At 38.3% G+C, this 14,524-nt stretch overlaps 1 protein-coding gene across 1 annotated transcript in view; it reads left to right on the top strand.

The window, feature by feature from the left end:
• Positions 1-626: 626 nt before the first annotated feature.
• dgke (diacylglycerol kinase, epsilon) overlaps positions 627-14,524 on the top strand; it is a 17,828-nt gene continuing 3,930 nt past the window's right edge. The window contains exons 1-10 of the mRNA XM_082136884.1: positions 627-1,485; positions 2,461-2,617; positions 4,715-4,834; positions 4,955-5,098; positions 5,379-5,536; positions 5,631-5,679; positions 5,923-6,036; positions 12,442-12,513; positions 13,593-13,720; positions 13,861-13,972. Of these exons, the coding sequence (XP_081993010.1) occupies positions 1,052-1,485; positions 2,461-2,617; positions 4,715-4,834; positions 4,955-5,098; positions 5,379-5,536; positions 5,631-5,679; positions 5,923-6,036; positions 12,442-12,513; positions 13,593-13,720; positions 13,861-13,972 (1,488 nt within the window). The 5' untranslated portion in view covers positions 627-1,051. The remainder of the gene's footprint in view (positions 1,486-2,460; positions 2,618-4,714; positions 4,835-4,954; positions 5,099-5,378; positions 5,537-5,630; positions 5,680-5,922; positions 6,037-12,441; positions 12,514-13,592; positions 13,721-13,860; positions 13,973-14,524) is intronic.

Raw genomic sequence — 14,524 nt, 5'->3', positions numbered from 1 at the left:
GCTCATTTTGCTGTAAAAGTGGGCTACATATACTTGTTATTAAATATAGGCATATATATTTTCACCATAAATTACAAGATAGGCTAAGTGTAATAAATAAATAGGCTAAATAATAATAACATGCTAAAATGTTTACTTTTTAAAAAACACATTTCACAGTGAATTGCCCTGAATATTGCCTCGAATAATCAAATACAGGCCTAATTATAATAGGCTAATAATATAATTAACAGTTGTTGTTTTTTGTTGTTGTTGTTGTTTTATTTATTTTTTATTTTTTATTTTACATTGTTTCTGGTAAAATTACTATCATGTTTACAATAGACTTATATCTAGTTCATTAATTATAGCCTATTCATAAAAAAGGAAGAAGAAGCAGAAGAAAGAAAGAAATATGTCTGGTTTTCACTATTATCCTTAGCATTCTTAATGTAACGTTTATAACTCTTAACTTTTTCACCTATATCATCATGTTACCTCATTTATTATTTTTCTTTCTTCCAATACCTATAACTGTCATGATCCTGGGACGCAGACAGTTTCGGACTGTTACAATTCTCTTTTTGTCTCACGTATTGTGTTTCTATTGGTCACTGAAAATGATCCGTCATAGACTTACGTCATCATTTCCGTTTCCGTATATTAAACTAGATGAATCTAGTAAGGATTTGTATCCGCTGTTTGTATTCTTCCACTGGTTTCAGTGCAGTGCGTGGGTAACAAAGATGACGACGGGATCTCCCCCTTGAAAATAAAACGTAGAATATAAACGTGGATGTAATTTATCTGCTTACAGTTTGTTTTGCTGTACCAAGTGTTTGACAGCAAGGATGTTTGCGATGGCTGGTCTGTAACATCAGTGTGACTCAGGTTTGTTGCATTGCCTGTCGATGTGATGATGTGCTGCTCGGATGGGGTTATAAATTGAAGATAGTGGTGGGATCTCATAGCTTCGGTACAATGACTGATGACGATCGCTGGGATTTACTGATCATTCTCAGCTGGTCTGACTTGTGCGTTACGAAGGTCCTGTAAAATTAGAATTGTGGCTATGGAGGATAGCACTGAGGAGCTAAGGGAGGAGTGGACTTTGCTCCTCTGGACCGTGGTTGCTGTTCTGGTCCCAGTGTTCATCACACTGTGGTGCAGCTTCCAGCGTCCCAAACGCAAAGTTCAGCTGAAAGATCTGTTTCGAAAGGGCAAACACGGCTGGCACTACACGGATCTCTTCAACAAGCCCACCTACTGTTGCGTGTGCTCTCAGCCCATCCTGCAGGGGGCGTTCTGTGACTGCTGCGGCATATGTGCGGATGAGCAGTGCATACACAGAGCAGATCGCAGCCTCTCATGTAAGGAGATCATGACCCAGAGTAAGACAGATGGGAGGTTCTGCCACCAGTGGGTCAGAGGAAATGTGCCCCTCGCCAGCTACTGTGCCGAGTGCAAACAGCAGTGCGGGACTCAACCTAAACTCTGCGACTATAGGTACTTAGTATAATCCTGAGTATTATGATTGAAATCACAGAAAAGCACACATTACACACATAACCATGTTTTGGGAGAATTTTCATGGGAGATAAATGAGTAAAATAAAATGTGGCTCATATTGAATCAACATAGACCTGGAAGAAAAGTTCTTAAATTTACACTAGTCTAGTATAGTGAAAGAGTAAATATTTGCTGGGGTTCCCTTTTTCTGTCATGGCACTTTCAGATGGTCAGCAACTTTCCAAGGATTAATAAATCAGTTTTGTAAAAAAAGAAAAGAAATGGGAAGCAACTCAATTCTTGAGGAAGAACAATAATGCTTTCTAATAAGGGGTTGAGCGTTTTAACTAAACATTTCTCTCACCATAAACAGAAAAACTATTTTGATTAGAACTAATGCCCACCTTCCTTGCAGCATCCATAGTTTTATCGATATTTCCAAATTCAAAGTTAATATTTACAAAAAATCTTAAAGGAAAGAAAAGTGTTTTGCTACTTAACATAGCAAGAAGGATGGCAATAACCTGAAGAGCAATAGCAAATGAGAGCACACAGAAATCTATTTTTGTTGAAGCACCTGAAAATGCATCACTGACTGTTGTCAGAACAAACTGGAAGCCTGTCTTTCTCTATGTGTTTAATCTTTCCAAAGCACGATTTGATTAAAAAAAGTCAGTAATCCCAGTAATCCAACTATAATGTGCGATCCAGGACCAGTTTCTTTCACCTTAATCCTCAGTGTCAAAGGTAGCACTAAACTGGTGTCAGATTAGCTTTTGTGAATTTAAAATCACTTTGAAATCATTTGTGCCTTTATTTTATGATTTATTAAGGTTGTAATCTTGTTGAAGATAAGAAATCTTACTATGAGATTTCTACAGAGGGTTTGCAGTCAATAAAGTATCCATTTCAGTGTTTTATAACAAGCTACAAGTGCCCTCACTCACATTTGCTGCTTTTATTCGGGAATAGGTGTGTATGGTGTCAGACAACAGTGCATGATGACTGCCTTTCCAGTCTGAGTGATGATCTGTGTGATCTTGGAGAGTTTCGCTCCATTATCATACCTCCATATTACCTCTATCAAGTCAACAAGCTCCGCCGAAGGCACCCTGATGAGTACAGCAAGGTGAGGATCTATTCACAAACAAAAACATCTGTCAGTCAAACAGAGACATTTTTCTTTTCTTTTTCGAAAGTTTTAGCTGTGCACAGAGGCTGATTTGTCTGTCAATCAATTGTTTAGTGTGTATTTAAAGGGGTCATCAAATTTACCTTGATCTTTTGACATACAAGACATCATTGTACTATAAAAACATACTGTGAGTTTCAGAACTCAACTTCCTTGTTAGTCTGTTCTGTCTTCCGGTTTGTATTTCCACAGCATAAAGGTAAGATCTTACGAATTTATGAATGAACCGCTCGTTTTAAAATCTTCCTGTTCTACCGACATTTATTATGACATCCACTTCAAACATTACAATGCTCATGATAATGTTTGCTAACTCTATAATAAGTAAATCCACTTCACCTGCTGTTCGACAGCGATACCATATAAATATACAGAGTTCAAAGACAAAATTCTAAAGACGGCTGAGTGCTTGTTTCCCTAGCACATAAGGTCAATAAGTGGACCTCAGGGAATGTCATAAAATAATCATAAAACCACTCCTCCATTAATTAGAGAATGTCCTAAAAATCCTAAGAATGCCATTCTTTCAAAATCTGCCATTGTGCCTGGAATATCATGTTTAATCAAGGTCTAATTAATTAAAATATAAGAATCAGATCATTATGAAATATTCAGCTAATTCTGAGAGTAGAACACATTAGATGTGTTATCACATTAGACGCTATGAAACTTAAATTCACTCTGGCATTCTTATATAGATTAAAATCTTGCTTTTTTAGGACTATAAGAAAAAGACTGGTTGCAGGACTATTCCTGTCTCAGATAGATTATGGGGATATCATCTATCAATTTGCTTGTCCATCTACTCTGTCAATACTAGACCCTCTTTATCATGCGGCTCTCAGGTTCATTACAAATGCTGGCTATCAGACTTAAATCGCGCAGGATGCGACATTGGTACATTTTTATTTATAAAGCGATTTTAGGTATCTTGCCGTCTTATATTTGTTTAAAATTTGTTCGTACTCAAAGTACATATCAATTAAGATCTAGTGATGTACTACTTTTTAAGGTACCAAGAATGAGGACAGAAGCAGGAAAGAGGGGTCTGTCTTACTATGGTCCTTCGTCCTGGAATGAACTCCAGTCTAGACTTAAGATTGGTGCGCTAATTTCCTTAGCTGCTTTTAAAAAAAGAACATCTGATATGCGGACGGACATGTGCAATTGTTTTAATTAATGGTGGGTGGATATTGACTTCTAGCCCTTATTTCGTTTGTTTATATATTATAACCTCATTGCATCTTCACATGCAAATATTTTGTATATTTTGTGTAAATCTGCTTTGTATTTTATATTGTAATTTATTGTCTTGCAACCTATGATTGAACGTGCTATACAGGACTCCCTTGTAAAAGAGACTGTGTCTCAATGGGACTTTTCCTGTTTAAATAAAGGTTATATATATATAGATGTGTCCCATTTGACATACTTATGAACTTGTTCTACTCCATAGTTTAGTATAAGTTGTGGTAGTAGTGTTTTAACACTGAGAATTTTAAAAAGGTACCCCAGTATATTGCAGTATAAATTTCTGGCTGATGTACTTTTCAATGTAAGAATGTTTTAGATAGACATCTTTGACTGTTTTGCACAGTCTTGTTGCTTTTTCAGCATATTTTCTATAATCGCTGCATCAAGTTAAATGAAGTTCTTTGAAAAAAATGCATCACAAGACCCTGCATTCCCTCCCTATAATTTCAGTGCAGTGAGATGCTTGTTTGTAAAAAGCCACAAAAGCTTTTACTTGACATGAAAAGTATTTCTTATATGAAACACTTTTATAATATAATAAATATGCCAAATTAAAATATGCATACACTTTTTAAAAACTACACTTTTGATTTGATTACAAACTGAGTACGAAGTCTTTTAAAAAGTTACAATTTGTAGAAAAGAGAACCAAAGCAAGAAAAATCGTCCCTCAGTTCCTCAGCATCAGTGATGAAATGATCAATTCACGCACTGTCCAGTGGATGAATGTAATTAAATGAACCTAACTGACTTTTTAATTGTTTATTTGTATGCTCGTAGCTTGCTGCATTGTGCGGGTGTGGCTGGACTCCGGTATTGATCTTGGCAAACACAAGAAGTGGCAACAACATGGGGGAGGTTCTGCTGGGAGAATTTCGTACCCTTCTGAACCCTGTACAGGTAGAAGTTGACTCTGCTTATATTCACACACTTGGCAAATGTTTTTCTGTTTCTATGTATTCTGCCTCTTTTTATAGATATATTTTTTGAAGGATAATATTTTTTTTTTTTTTCTCCCAGGTGTTTGATCTGTCTGAGCTGCCCCCCTCTAAAGCCCTGCAGTTGTGTACTCTTTTGCCCCCAGGCAGCGTGCGTGTTCTGGTGTGTGGGGGAGATGGCACAGTGGGGTGGGTTCTGGATGCCATTGATACCATGAAGCTGAAGGTGAGTGCTGTACAATAAGCTAAAAGTTGAGTGGATACATTAGATACATTAGATTAAAGTCAGATGTGAATGTTAACCAAGCATTTTTTTTTTTTTTTTTATGTGTTTAAGTTTCGTAATATATATAGACTGTACATTCATGTGGCCTGGCTAGTAGGATGTGTAATGTCATTATGCGATGCATTATTTTCACATTTGTGGTGTTATTTCAATGAAAAACAAGTACTTTTTTGTTTTTTGGGTTATAAAATATTGTTTGTTTGTCTCTTATTCTAAATAGGGTCAAGATCAGTTTATCCCTTTTGTGACCATCCTGCCGTTGGGCACAGGCAATGATTTATCAAACTCTTTGGGATGGGGAGCAGGATACGCTGGTGAGATCTCAGTAGAACAGGTGCTCAGGAATGTTCTAGAGGCTGAAGTAGTCAAGATGGACAGGTGAGACGCTGGCTGTGCTGTAAAGTCTTGTATTATAAGGGTTGGATTTTGTTATTCTTCAATTTATTTTGAATTCCTGCTTTGAATGTTTCAGGTGGAAAGTTCAAGTTGCCTCCAAAGGAAACTATTTTCGTAAGCCAAAGGTCAGTATACACTATACGGTATGTGAACAACCAGCAGGAACATTATAGTACTTCAGAGTGCACAATAAATTATATGTTAAAGTAATTTAAACTGGCATAAAAACTATTTTATTAGCATAAAATTCCATGAAATAACTATGTATTAATTTAGTTGTATTTATTAAATCAATCATGGTGCTTTTGATTCATTAAGTGGTGAAGAAATGAGAATGTGATTTTAGCTCAAAGCTGTTTTCTCGGCAGGTGTTGGCCATGAATAATTATTTCTCAGTGGGTCCTGATGCTCTCATGGCACTGAACTTTCATGCGCACAGAGAGAAAACACCCTCCTTTTTCTCCAGCCGAATCATCAATAAGGTCTGGTGCATTACCGGTTCATCTCTTTATTTCACAGGAAAATGAAATCCAAAAAGCTTATAAGAGTATTTCTACATATGTTTATTAAGATAAACTACATATTTCGGTGCAAATACGTTTATATATGTAAGCATATATTCCTTTTTTTTTTTTTCTATCTAATGTCTAATGTCTCATATTGCGAATGCAACTGGGTTCCATGAGAAGGGGGACAAGTATTGGTGTTGACACAATGGGGAACGACATCTGTGTGACTGGTGTCTGGGCATGTGTAAACAAACAGCAATAATTATTGGCAGATGGAAGTCTATAACGTTTACATGTCATCAACTCTTTTGTCCGAATTAGACACGCAGGCATGCCCTGAAGCATGGAAACAATACACAGCATCTCATTCCCCTTCTCATGGAACCTGGGATGCATTCGCAACCTGAAATGTTCCTTTTTAAAGTGGGACTTCAATACTGCGTCTTGGTGTTGAAGCTATGGGGAACGCAATACCTGCTACTCCATGCAGAAGAATACCTGCCTCACTGTGAGTATGCACAAACAGAGCGAGCATAGCACTTAAGTGACTCTAAGGATCTAGCTGGAGACAGAAGAATGCGTCAACATCCAAGGGCACGTCCTATGTGACTTATCCAAGAGACACACGGTGGCTCTAGGGAATAACCCCTTAAACTTCTGACTTTACAACCCTCTACAATGTGAGTAAATCTTCACTCTGGACGACTAAATAATGTCTATCAATAGCCATTGGCTAATAAATTATTAGATTTTACTTACCAGTGTGTTAGAGGCTAAGTATAAGTTTAGCATAGATATATTTTCACTCGCTGAACACTGACTGAGCACTTGAGAGTTTCGTTCTCTGTCAAGCAATCTGTACTATTTCAATTTAGCTCAATGGATGCGCAGCTTACCTGTATTTGACGTACCGTAAACTCTAGTGTGAAGGCGCATGACTCACAGACACTTTGCTGAGAGCGCTGTGTTTCTCACACACACGCAAATAGAGAGAGCAAAAGTCTTACATACCTCGCAGAATTGACGCGCTACATGTAAACGATATTCTTTGTTGTATTTACCTGTCAACAAGCTGAAGATATGCCGGTTTCTTCGGTATGAGGGAACTAATGCGCAAACGGTCATCTCATTGGCTGGCGTTGAGATTTCAGCAAATCAGTTCATTAAATAGTGCTTGATTATCATAATATCCAGTAATATATAAATATACTGTATCTGTGTATATATATATGGGACTCGTAGCGTACTGCCCACAGCAACTCTTATTACCAAGCAACCATGACCCAAGGGAAACCTACACCTCTACTTTAAACCCCTACACTGGTTGGGGAGGGAGATAAATGGAACAGATGGACGCTTGCGGACTGCCCAACAAAACTCGATTTACCCTGCATCAACCCTAAGGTGACTTTGTCAAGAAGGAAGCTTACTTAACTCAAACATGCATGGGATGCATGGCTTTCCACCAAATGCACCAATGGTCAGCTACCATCCTCTCTTTTCCTTATTATTTCCCCCAAAAAATATTGAACAACCTGCTTTATTCCCATGCTTTATTAAGCAACAGTTGTTAACAACCATGAGTCCTAGAAGGATGTGAGATAGTTCATATCATCCCAAAAGTGCATATACATGGAGGTTTTTTTTTTTTTTACTCGCAGTCGACTTATATAGTCCTCTAGAAGTACTGGAGAGAGAATCAAAATAAGGATTAAGTAATTTCTACAATCATCTCAGATCAGTAATGATCAAGAATAACCAAAGGGGTTGTATGGTTCACCGTGACCACCTCCTATAAAATCACTATCAGATGCGTAGCTTTCTGATTGATAATCCAATAATCATTACAACTGAAACCTCCAGTAAACATTACGAAGGCAACTTAAATCAAAGAGTGGTTGCATCATCTCACTGCAACTGTCTTTATCAAGCAGTTACTCTCAGCAGTACTAACACCAAGCATTTTCCAATGACCATATCAATTCATGGGTCTGATTACGACATGCACCTCTTGAATCATCAGTCCAAGACAAAGCCTGATGTCGGCACTTTAAAGGGTCATGAACCCCCTACTATAGCAGCAGTCAGTTCTCACCTCAGTTTTATAAAATGCTACAAAAGTGGACGTGGTGAACTGCGGAGTGGAGGGGAAGACTGACAACATAGCAACGGCTTCTGATTCACTCTCATTAAAGTATCAAAGTTTCCCACTAATGCACGCTGCAAATTAACATTACAATCAACACAACATACACTCACCTAAAGGATTATTAGGAACACCATACTAATACTGTGTTTGACCCCCTTTCGCCTTCAGAACTGCCTTAATTCTACGTGGCATTGATTCAACAAGGTGCTGAAAGCATTCTTTAGAAATGTTGGCCCATATTGATAGGATAGCATCTTGCAGTTGATGGAGATTTGTGGGATGCACATCCAGGGCACGAAGCTCCCGTTCCACCACATCCCAAAGATGCTCTATTGGGTTGAGATCTGGTGACTGTGGGGGCCATTTTAGTACAGTGAACTCATTGTCATGTTCAAGAAACCAATTTGAAATGATTCGAGCTTTGTGACATGGTGCATTATCCTGCTGGAAGTAGCCATCAGAGGATGGGTACATGGTGGTCATAAAGGGATGGACATGGTCAGAAACAATGCTCAGGTAGGCCGTGGCATTTAAATGATGCCCAATTGGCACTAAGGGGCCTAAAGTGTGCCAAGAAAACATCCCCCACACCATTACACCACCACCACCAGCCTGCACAGTGGTAACAAGGCATGATGGATCCATGTTCTCATTCTGTTTACGCCAAATTCTGACTCTACCATCTGAATGTCTCAACAGAAATCGAGACTCATCAGACCAGGCAACATTTTTCCAGTCTTCAACTGTCCAATTTTGGTGAGCTTGTGCAAATTGTAGCCTCTTTTTCCTATTTGTAGTGGAGATGAGTGGTACCCGGTGGGGTCTTCTGCTGTTGTAGCCCATCCGCCTCAAGGTTGTGCGTGTTGTGGCTTCACAAATGCTTTGCTGCATACCTCGGTTGTAACTAGGGCTGCAACAAACGATTATTTTGATAATCGATTAATCTAACGATTATTAGAACGATTAATCGACTAATCGTCGATTATTTCGCAGACTAATCAGTAGGTTTGGAACGATTATTCAGCTTTTTCAATTAGTTAAAACACTGAGTTATACATATTCTAACTATAATATAAAAAAAAGAAAATCACTTCAGCTTTTGAAATGGTTGTTTTAATGAACTTTGAGCCAACTAAACAGGTCATTCTCTTTAAGTTCAGATTTCTGTCCACCTCAAATCACACACAAATGCTCTCTAAGCATTGTTTAAATATTCTGTTCTCTTTCAATATAAAAAAAATAAAAAAAATAATCAGCTGCATTACAGACAAACTTAAACTGCAAACAATTATTATAAGAATAAAATAAAAAAAATAAAAATTACATGACAATTGAGCTGACAGAGACATTCTCATTCACTTTTTAATTTACAGTATGAAAAATTAACTAACATGATATTCTTCATAACATCTCCTTTTGTAAGTCTTCATGAATATGGAACAAAATACAGGCAAGTGATAAGACTGTAATACCTAATAGTGTTACAATAATAAAAACAGCCTTGACTCCTAAGCTCGATCAAGCTTTAGCCTATTCTATGCAAAAATAAATCATCACATTACTGTAATTATATTATTATTGTTAATATTAGAAGTATTGCATTCTCTAATAAAGAGATTTACTGCTAGTTATTTAGCTCCAGCTGGAGAACATTCACCTCTCACCGGCTCGTCTTGTGCCGGGGTGTTTCCTCTTTAAGTGCTTTAACATGCATGTTGTGCTCCCGTGAAAAGCAAGTTCCGCCTTGCATGTATTGCATACGACAGCATTCTTGGTTTGAAGTTTTGTGAAACTTTCACACACCTTGCTAGTTCGGATTTGTTTGCACTCCGTCATAATTCGAGCTGTTTTCTTCTACCGCGTAACGGCTGCATTACACTCTAGCGCTACTGCGCCGTAGCGGTCAAATCGCGATATTGCAGGCCCTTACATTAGGTCACGTGAGATCAAACGACTACTCGACAACAAAGATATTTGTCGACTAATCGTTTCAGCCCTAGTTGTAACGAGTGGTTATTTCAGTCAAAGTTGCTCTTCTATCAGCTTGAATCAGTCGGCCCATTCTCCTCTGACCTCTAGCATCAACAAGGCATTTTCGCCCACAGGACTGCCACATAGTGGATGTTTTTCCCTTTTCACACCATTCTTTGTAAACCCTAGAAATGGTTGTGCGTGAAAATCCCAGTAACTGAGCAGATTGTGAAATACTCAGACCAGCCCGTCTGGCACCAACAACCATGCCACGCTCAAAATTGCTTAAATCACCTTTCTTTCCCATTCTGACATTCAGTTTGGAGTTCAGGAGATTGTCTTGACCAGGACCACACCCCTAAATGCATTGAAGCAACTGCCATGTTGATTGGTTGATTAGATAATTGCATTAATGAGAAATTGAACAGGTGTTCCTAATAATCCTTTAGGTGAGTGTACACATGGTTTTGTAAGCTCACTGTAAATTACACAAATACATACAATACATATCCTCTGACAGCTGTAATTTAATACACAAATAAATGCACAGCTATTCACATTTGTTCTCTGCATTTGAAAATATATATGAACACGCTGTTGCATCGTTGATAACTTTTGAGGCTTATTTTGCTACGTTTTTATAAACCATTTGATCGGTTACAATTACAAAGCAAAAGCAAGCACTCGTTTTTGATCCATTAATGCATCTCTCACTTACTGTTTGCGATCTCACTGTTTGAAGCGCCTGTAATAGGAAATCAATGTGTGCTGTCATGAATAATTAAGCAAGGCGTCTTCTCATAGGATAAGGACATGCAGTCTCATGAATAATTATGAAACACAGATGAGTCATCAATGTATTATAGTTCAAGAAAACATAACATCCTGTGACGTTGACACGAAGACGAATTTAAAACCGTGGTGTGCAGGACACCACCATTCTTACTCGCTGCCGCATATGCTTTGCCTACAAGCCTTAAGATGGTCTGGCACAGATTTGATAGTAAAGCTGGAGCCTTTACTGAAGATAAAGGAAGCCTTTACTGAAGCCCTGTGAAAGATAGCTAGCTAGCGTCTCCTCAACGGAGGGCATCTTCACATACCCACATTCACATAATCCCTCCACATTCAAATAATTTGAATGCTGAAAGGAAAAAATTCAGGCTCAGTATGGGTTCTTACATGATTTTAAGGAAGAAATGGAAGGCTCACAGGGCAGGGACGATCATGGCTCACAAGGAAATGTAGGAGAAAAACCACGGGCGACTTCCTGTTTTTTCGAACGGGAAGCAGCAGCAGGGCTATCCACGGAGCACAGGCACTTGAAAAAAAGACAAGCATGAGTGGAGCTTCCTTAACGTAAACTTGTCACAGTGAGGGCATCCATCAAGGGCTGAACACATGTGCTCCGCTCCAAGTCAGATGACGCAGAGCTCATGTAAGTCCTCAGGTGTAGGATAACGCCTACACAGAGGAACACACTGTCTCGCTGCTCTCTATTGTTTACTTCACGCGCTTGCAAACTAACGGCTCTTGAAAACAAAAAAGCTTGTAACCCAGGCACCCTTTTATACTCTCTGGCTTTCCACGTGTGACATCATAGACTGCCATCTGCCAAAAATTATTGATGTTTGTTTACACATGCTCAGACATTCCCCATAGCATCAACACCAAGACACAGCTTCGAAGTTCCACTTCGAAAGAAAACTGAGAAAATGTTATGATTCTGTTGTTGGATTATACATCCACAATTATATATATAAAAAAAAAAAAAATTATATAATGATTTATATTAACCGTTTTTAACTATTATGTACTAACATTTAAATTATTTTTTGATACAATGCACTTATTGTGTACACACATGGTATTTGTAATTACCCTGTAGTTACATCTATAACTACAATGTAAACCCTTCCCCTACCATTTAACCCAGCCTTAAACAAAACCATACTCCCTAACATTAACCATATCTCACCTCAATAGCAGCAAAGGTGTTTTGCAATATAACATGAAAACAGTAAGTGCATTATACCAAACATTTGTGATGTTTTAACACCAGTACATAGTAGTTAAATAAACCTAATATAAAGTGGGGCTAAAAATACACATATTAGTTAATACTAATATGTCTTATTAGTAGGCCTACTACACAACTTATCCTGTATTAATGCACTGCTATGTTCTCCTTTTTCATTAAAACAGAAGTGTTTTGTAAATTAATGGCTAATAGTACTACCAATTGTCTTTTCCCATAGGCAGTGTACTTCCTCTATGGTACCAAAGATTGTTTAGTGCAAGAATGTAAAGATCTGGATAAGAAGATTGAGGTAAACATTTTAACTTGCTCCCTGAGAAAAGTTTTTTAGGCAGTGTTCTCTGATGGTTGCCTTTGTTATTGTCATCATATGGTTAGCATTTTCTCTGGAAGTCTGTAGCCTTGACATTGACTTCCTACTACCTTACTGGCCCTGTCCCAAATGGCACACTTCATATGCACTTAAGGGTCTTGTGGACTTACAATGGCTGCTGTGTGCGCATGTCCGTTAAGTCCACAAGACCATAGGCTGTCCCATTTGTCATTGTAGGTTACAGAAGGGTGCTCACGAGCACCCCCTTTGCAGCTGATATGCGCCCTCAATGCGCACTTTTGCCAAAGCAGCGTTACGTCACAAAAGTGCGGACTCGTAGGAAGGCTGCAAGTTTTTAGGGTATCATTTGGGACTGGGCCACTGTTGTGTCTTAAATAATACTGTAATGATGAATAACCGTTTCAAACTCGATTAAAACCGATGATAAAAAGTCTTTGAAATGTGATAATAGTCTAGCATAATTATTAGACTTTACAAATACTAAGAATCTATTTCTAACAAACATTATCTAGCTCTATATTTCTGTGCCACAGCAGAACCAAATGGTATGAACATAATGACTTTCTTAACAGGTTTCCCAAACATTCCCGTGTCCATACAAAACAGCATCAGTGTTTACACTCTTCTTATACAAATGGCTTACTTGTAGCCACATCTGCTCTGCACATTAATCAGAAATAGGAGAAATTGTTTTAATACTGAAAAAACGACATGCTCCAACTGTAATATTATCCATGGTGGGTGGTTTGTCAACTATGAAGGTGAAAACAAAATGCAATTGTTGAGAATATGTGAATAAAGCATTAATGTGCTGCAACCACTAGACCACATCTCAGACCAAAAGGGCATTTTTAAAGTTGCAATGAAATAGAAGTAGCGACAGATCTTTTCCTCCATATTGTGATGTACATCCAAGTGAAACAGAAAAAAATTTAGGGCTTTAACTAAATTATTGGTGAAGTCTTGCATTTACTGAACTGAATCGTGTTTCTAATAGATGTTCTAATGCTTGTTAATGCTTAATTGTGTCTTTTTAGCTGGAGCTGGATGGAGAGCAAGTGACTTTACCCAATCTGGAGGGGATAATAGTGTGTAATATCGGCTACTGGGGTGGTGGATGTAGACTGTGGGAGGGAATGGGAGATGAGCCTTATCCTCCAACACGGTGAGAATCCAGATGTCACTGTATTGTACACTTTAGAGACTCATAATTAGACTTTGTGAACATAGGCTAAAATTAAATGAAACTTCACAGATCTGGATCACAATAGGATGACATTTGAAAATAAATTTTTCTTTCTTCAGTGTGGATGATGGCTTATTAGAGGTGGTGGGGGTATATGGCTCATTCCACTGTGCACAGATCCAGGTGAAACTGGCCAATCCTGTGAGGCTGGGACAGGCACATACTGTACGGGTGAGACCATAAAAATGTTCTTTACTCATACAGCATTAATGTTGCTTGAGTGGGCGTGTACACTGCGACGGCAAAACTCCACTCCGGGCCACTCAAACTGCTACAACGCCTTTGGGGAGTCTGTAGCGAGTGTTTTTAATCTATGTTTGTTTTCAGTACATGGCAAATATAATCATCATATATACACACTATTACAGTAAAGATACAAGTTTTGTTTGCCGAAAAAACAAACATATGGTGTCAATTTAATAAACGTTTGTTAACAGCCCGTCTATTCACAATGAACGCATCCAAACTTCAAAATGTATCTCATACAGGGGTTGGACAATGAAACTGAAACATTGGCCAAGATATTGTTGGAAGTTTCACGCCTATATATGCTTGGTCTGGTGGCCAAGCTTCAATGATTTTATATTCCATCAGTAAGAGCAGAGTGTGATCGAGAGCTATGGTATCCAGGGTAATGTCAGCATACAACCACTCAAGACAAACCATATCCAACAGGAGTAACTGTCGATGCAAGAGGAAGCTGTCTGAATAGGATGTCCAGGT

This window comes from Leuciscus leuciscus (genome assembly GCF_965113295.1).
Source record: "Leuciscus leuciscus genome assembly, chromosome: 14".
NCBI lineage: Eukaryota > Metazoa > Chordata > Actinopteri > Cypriniformes > Leuciscidae > Leuciscus > Leuciscus leuciscus.
The sequence above is the reverse complement of the archived record's forward strand: the minus strand, read 5'-3'. Positions and strand labels throughout refer to the sequence as shown.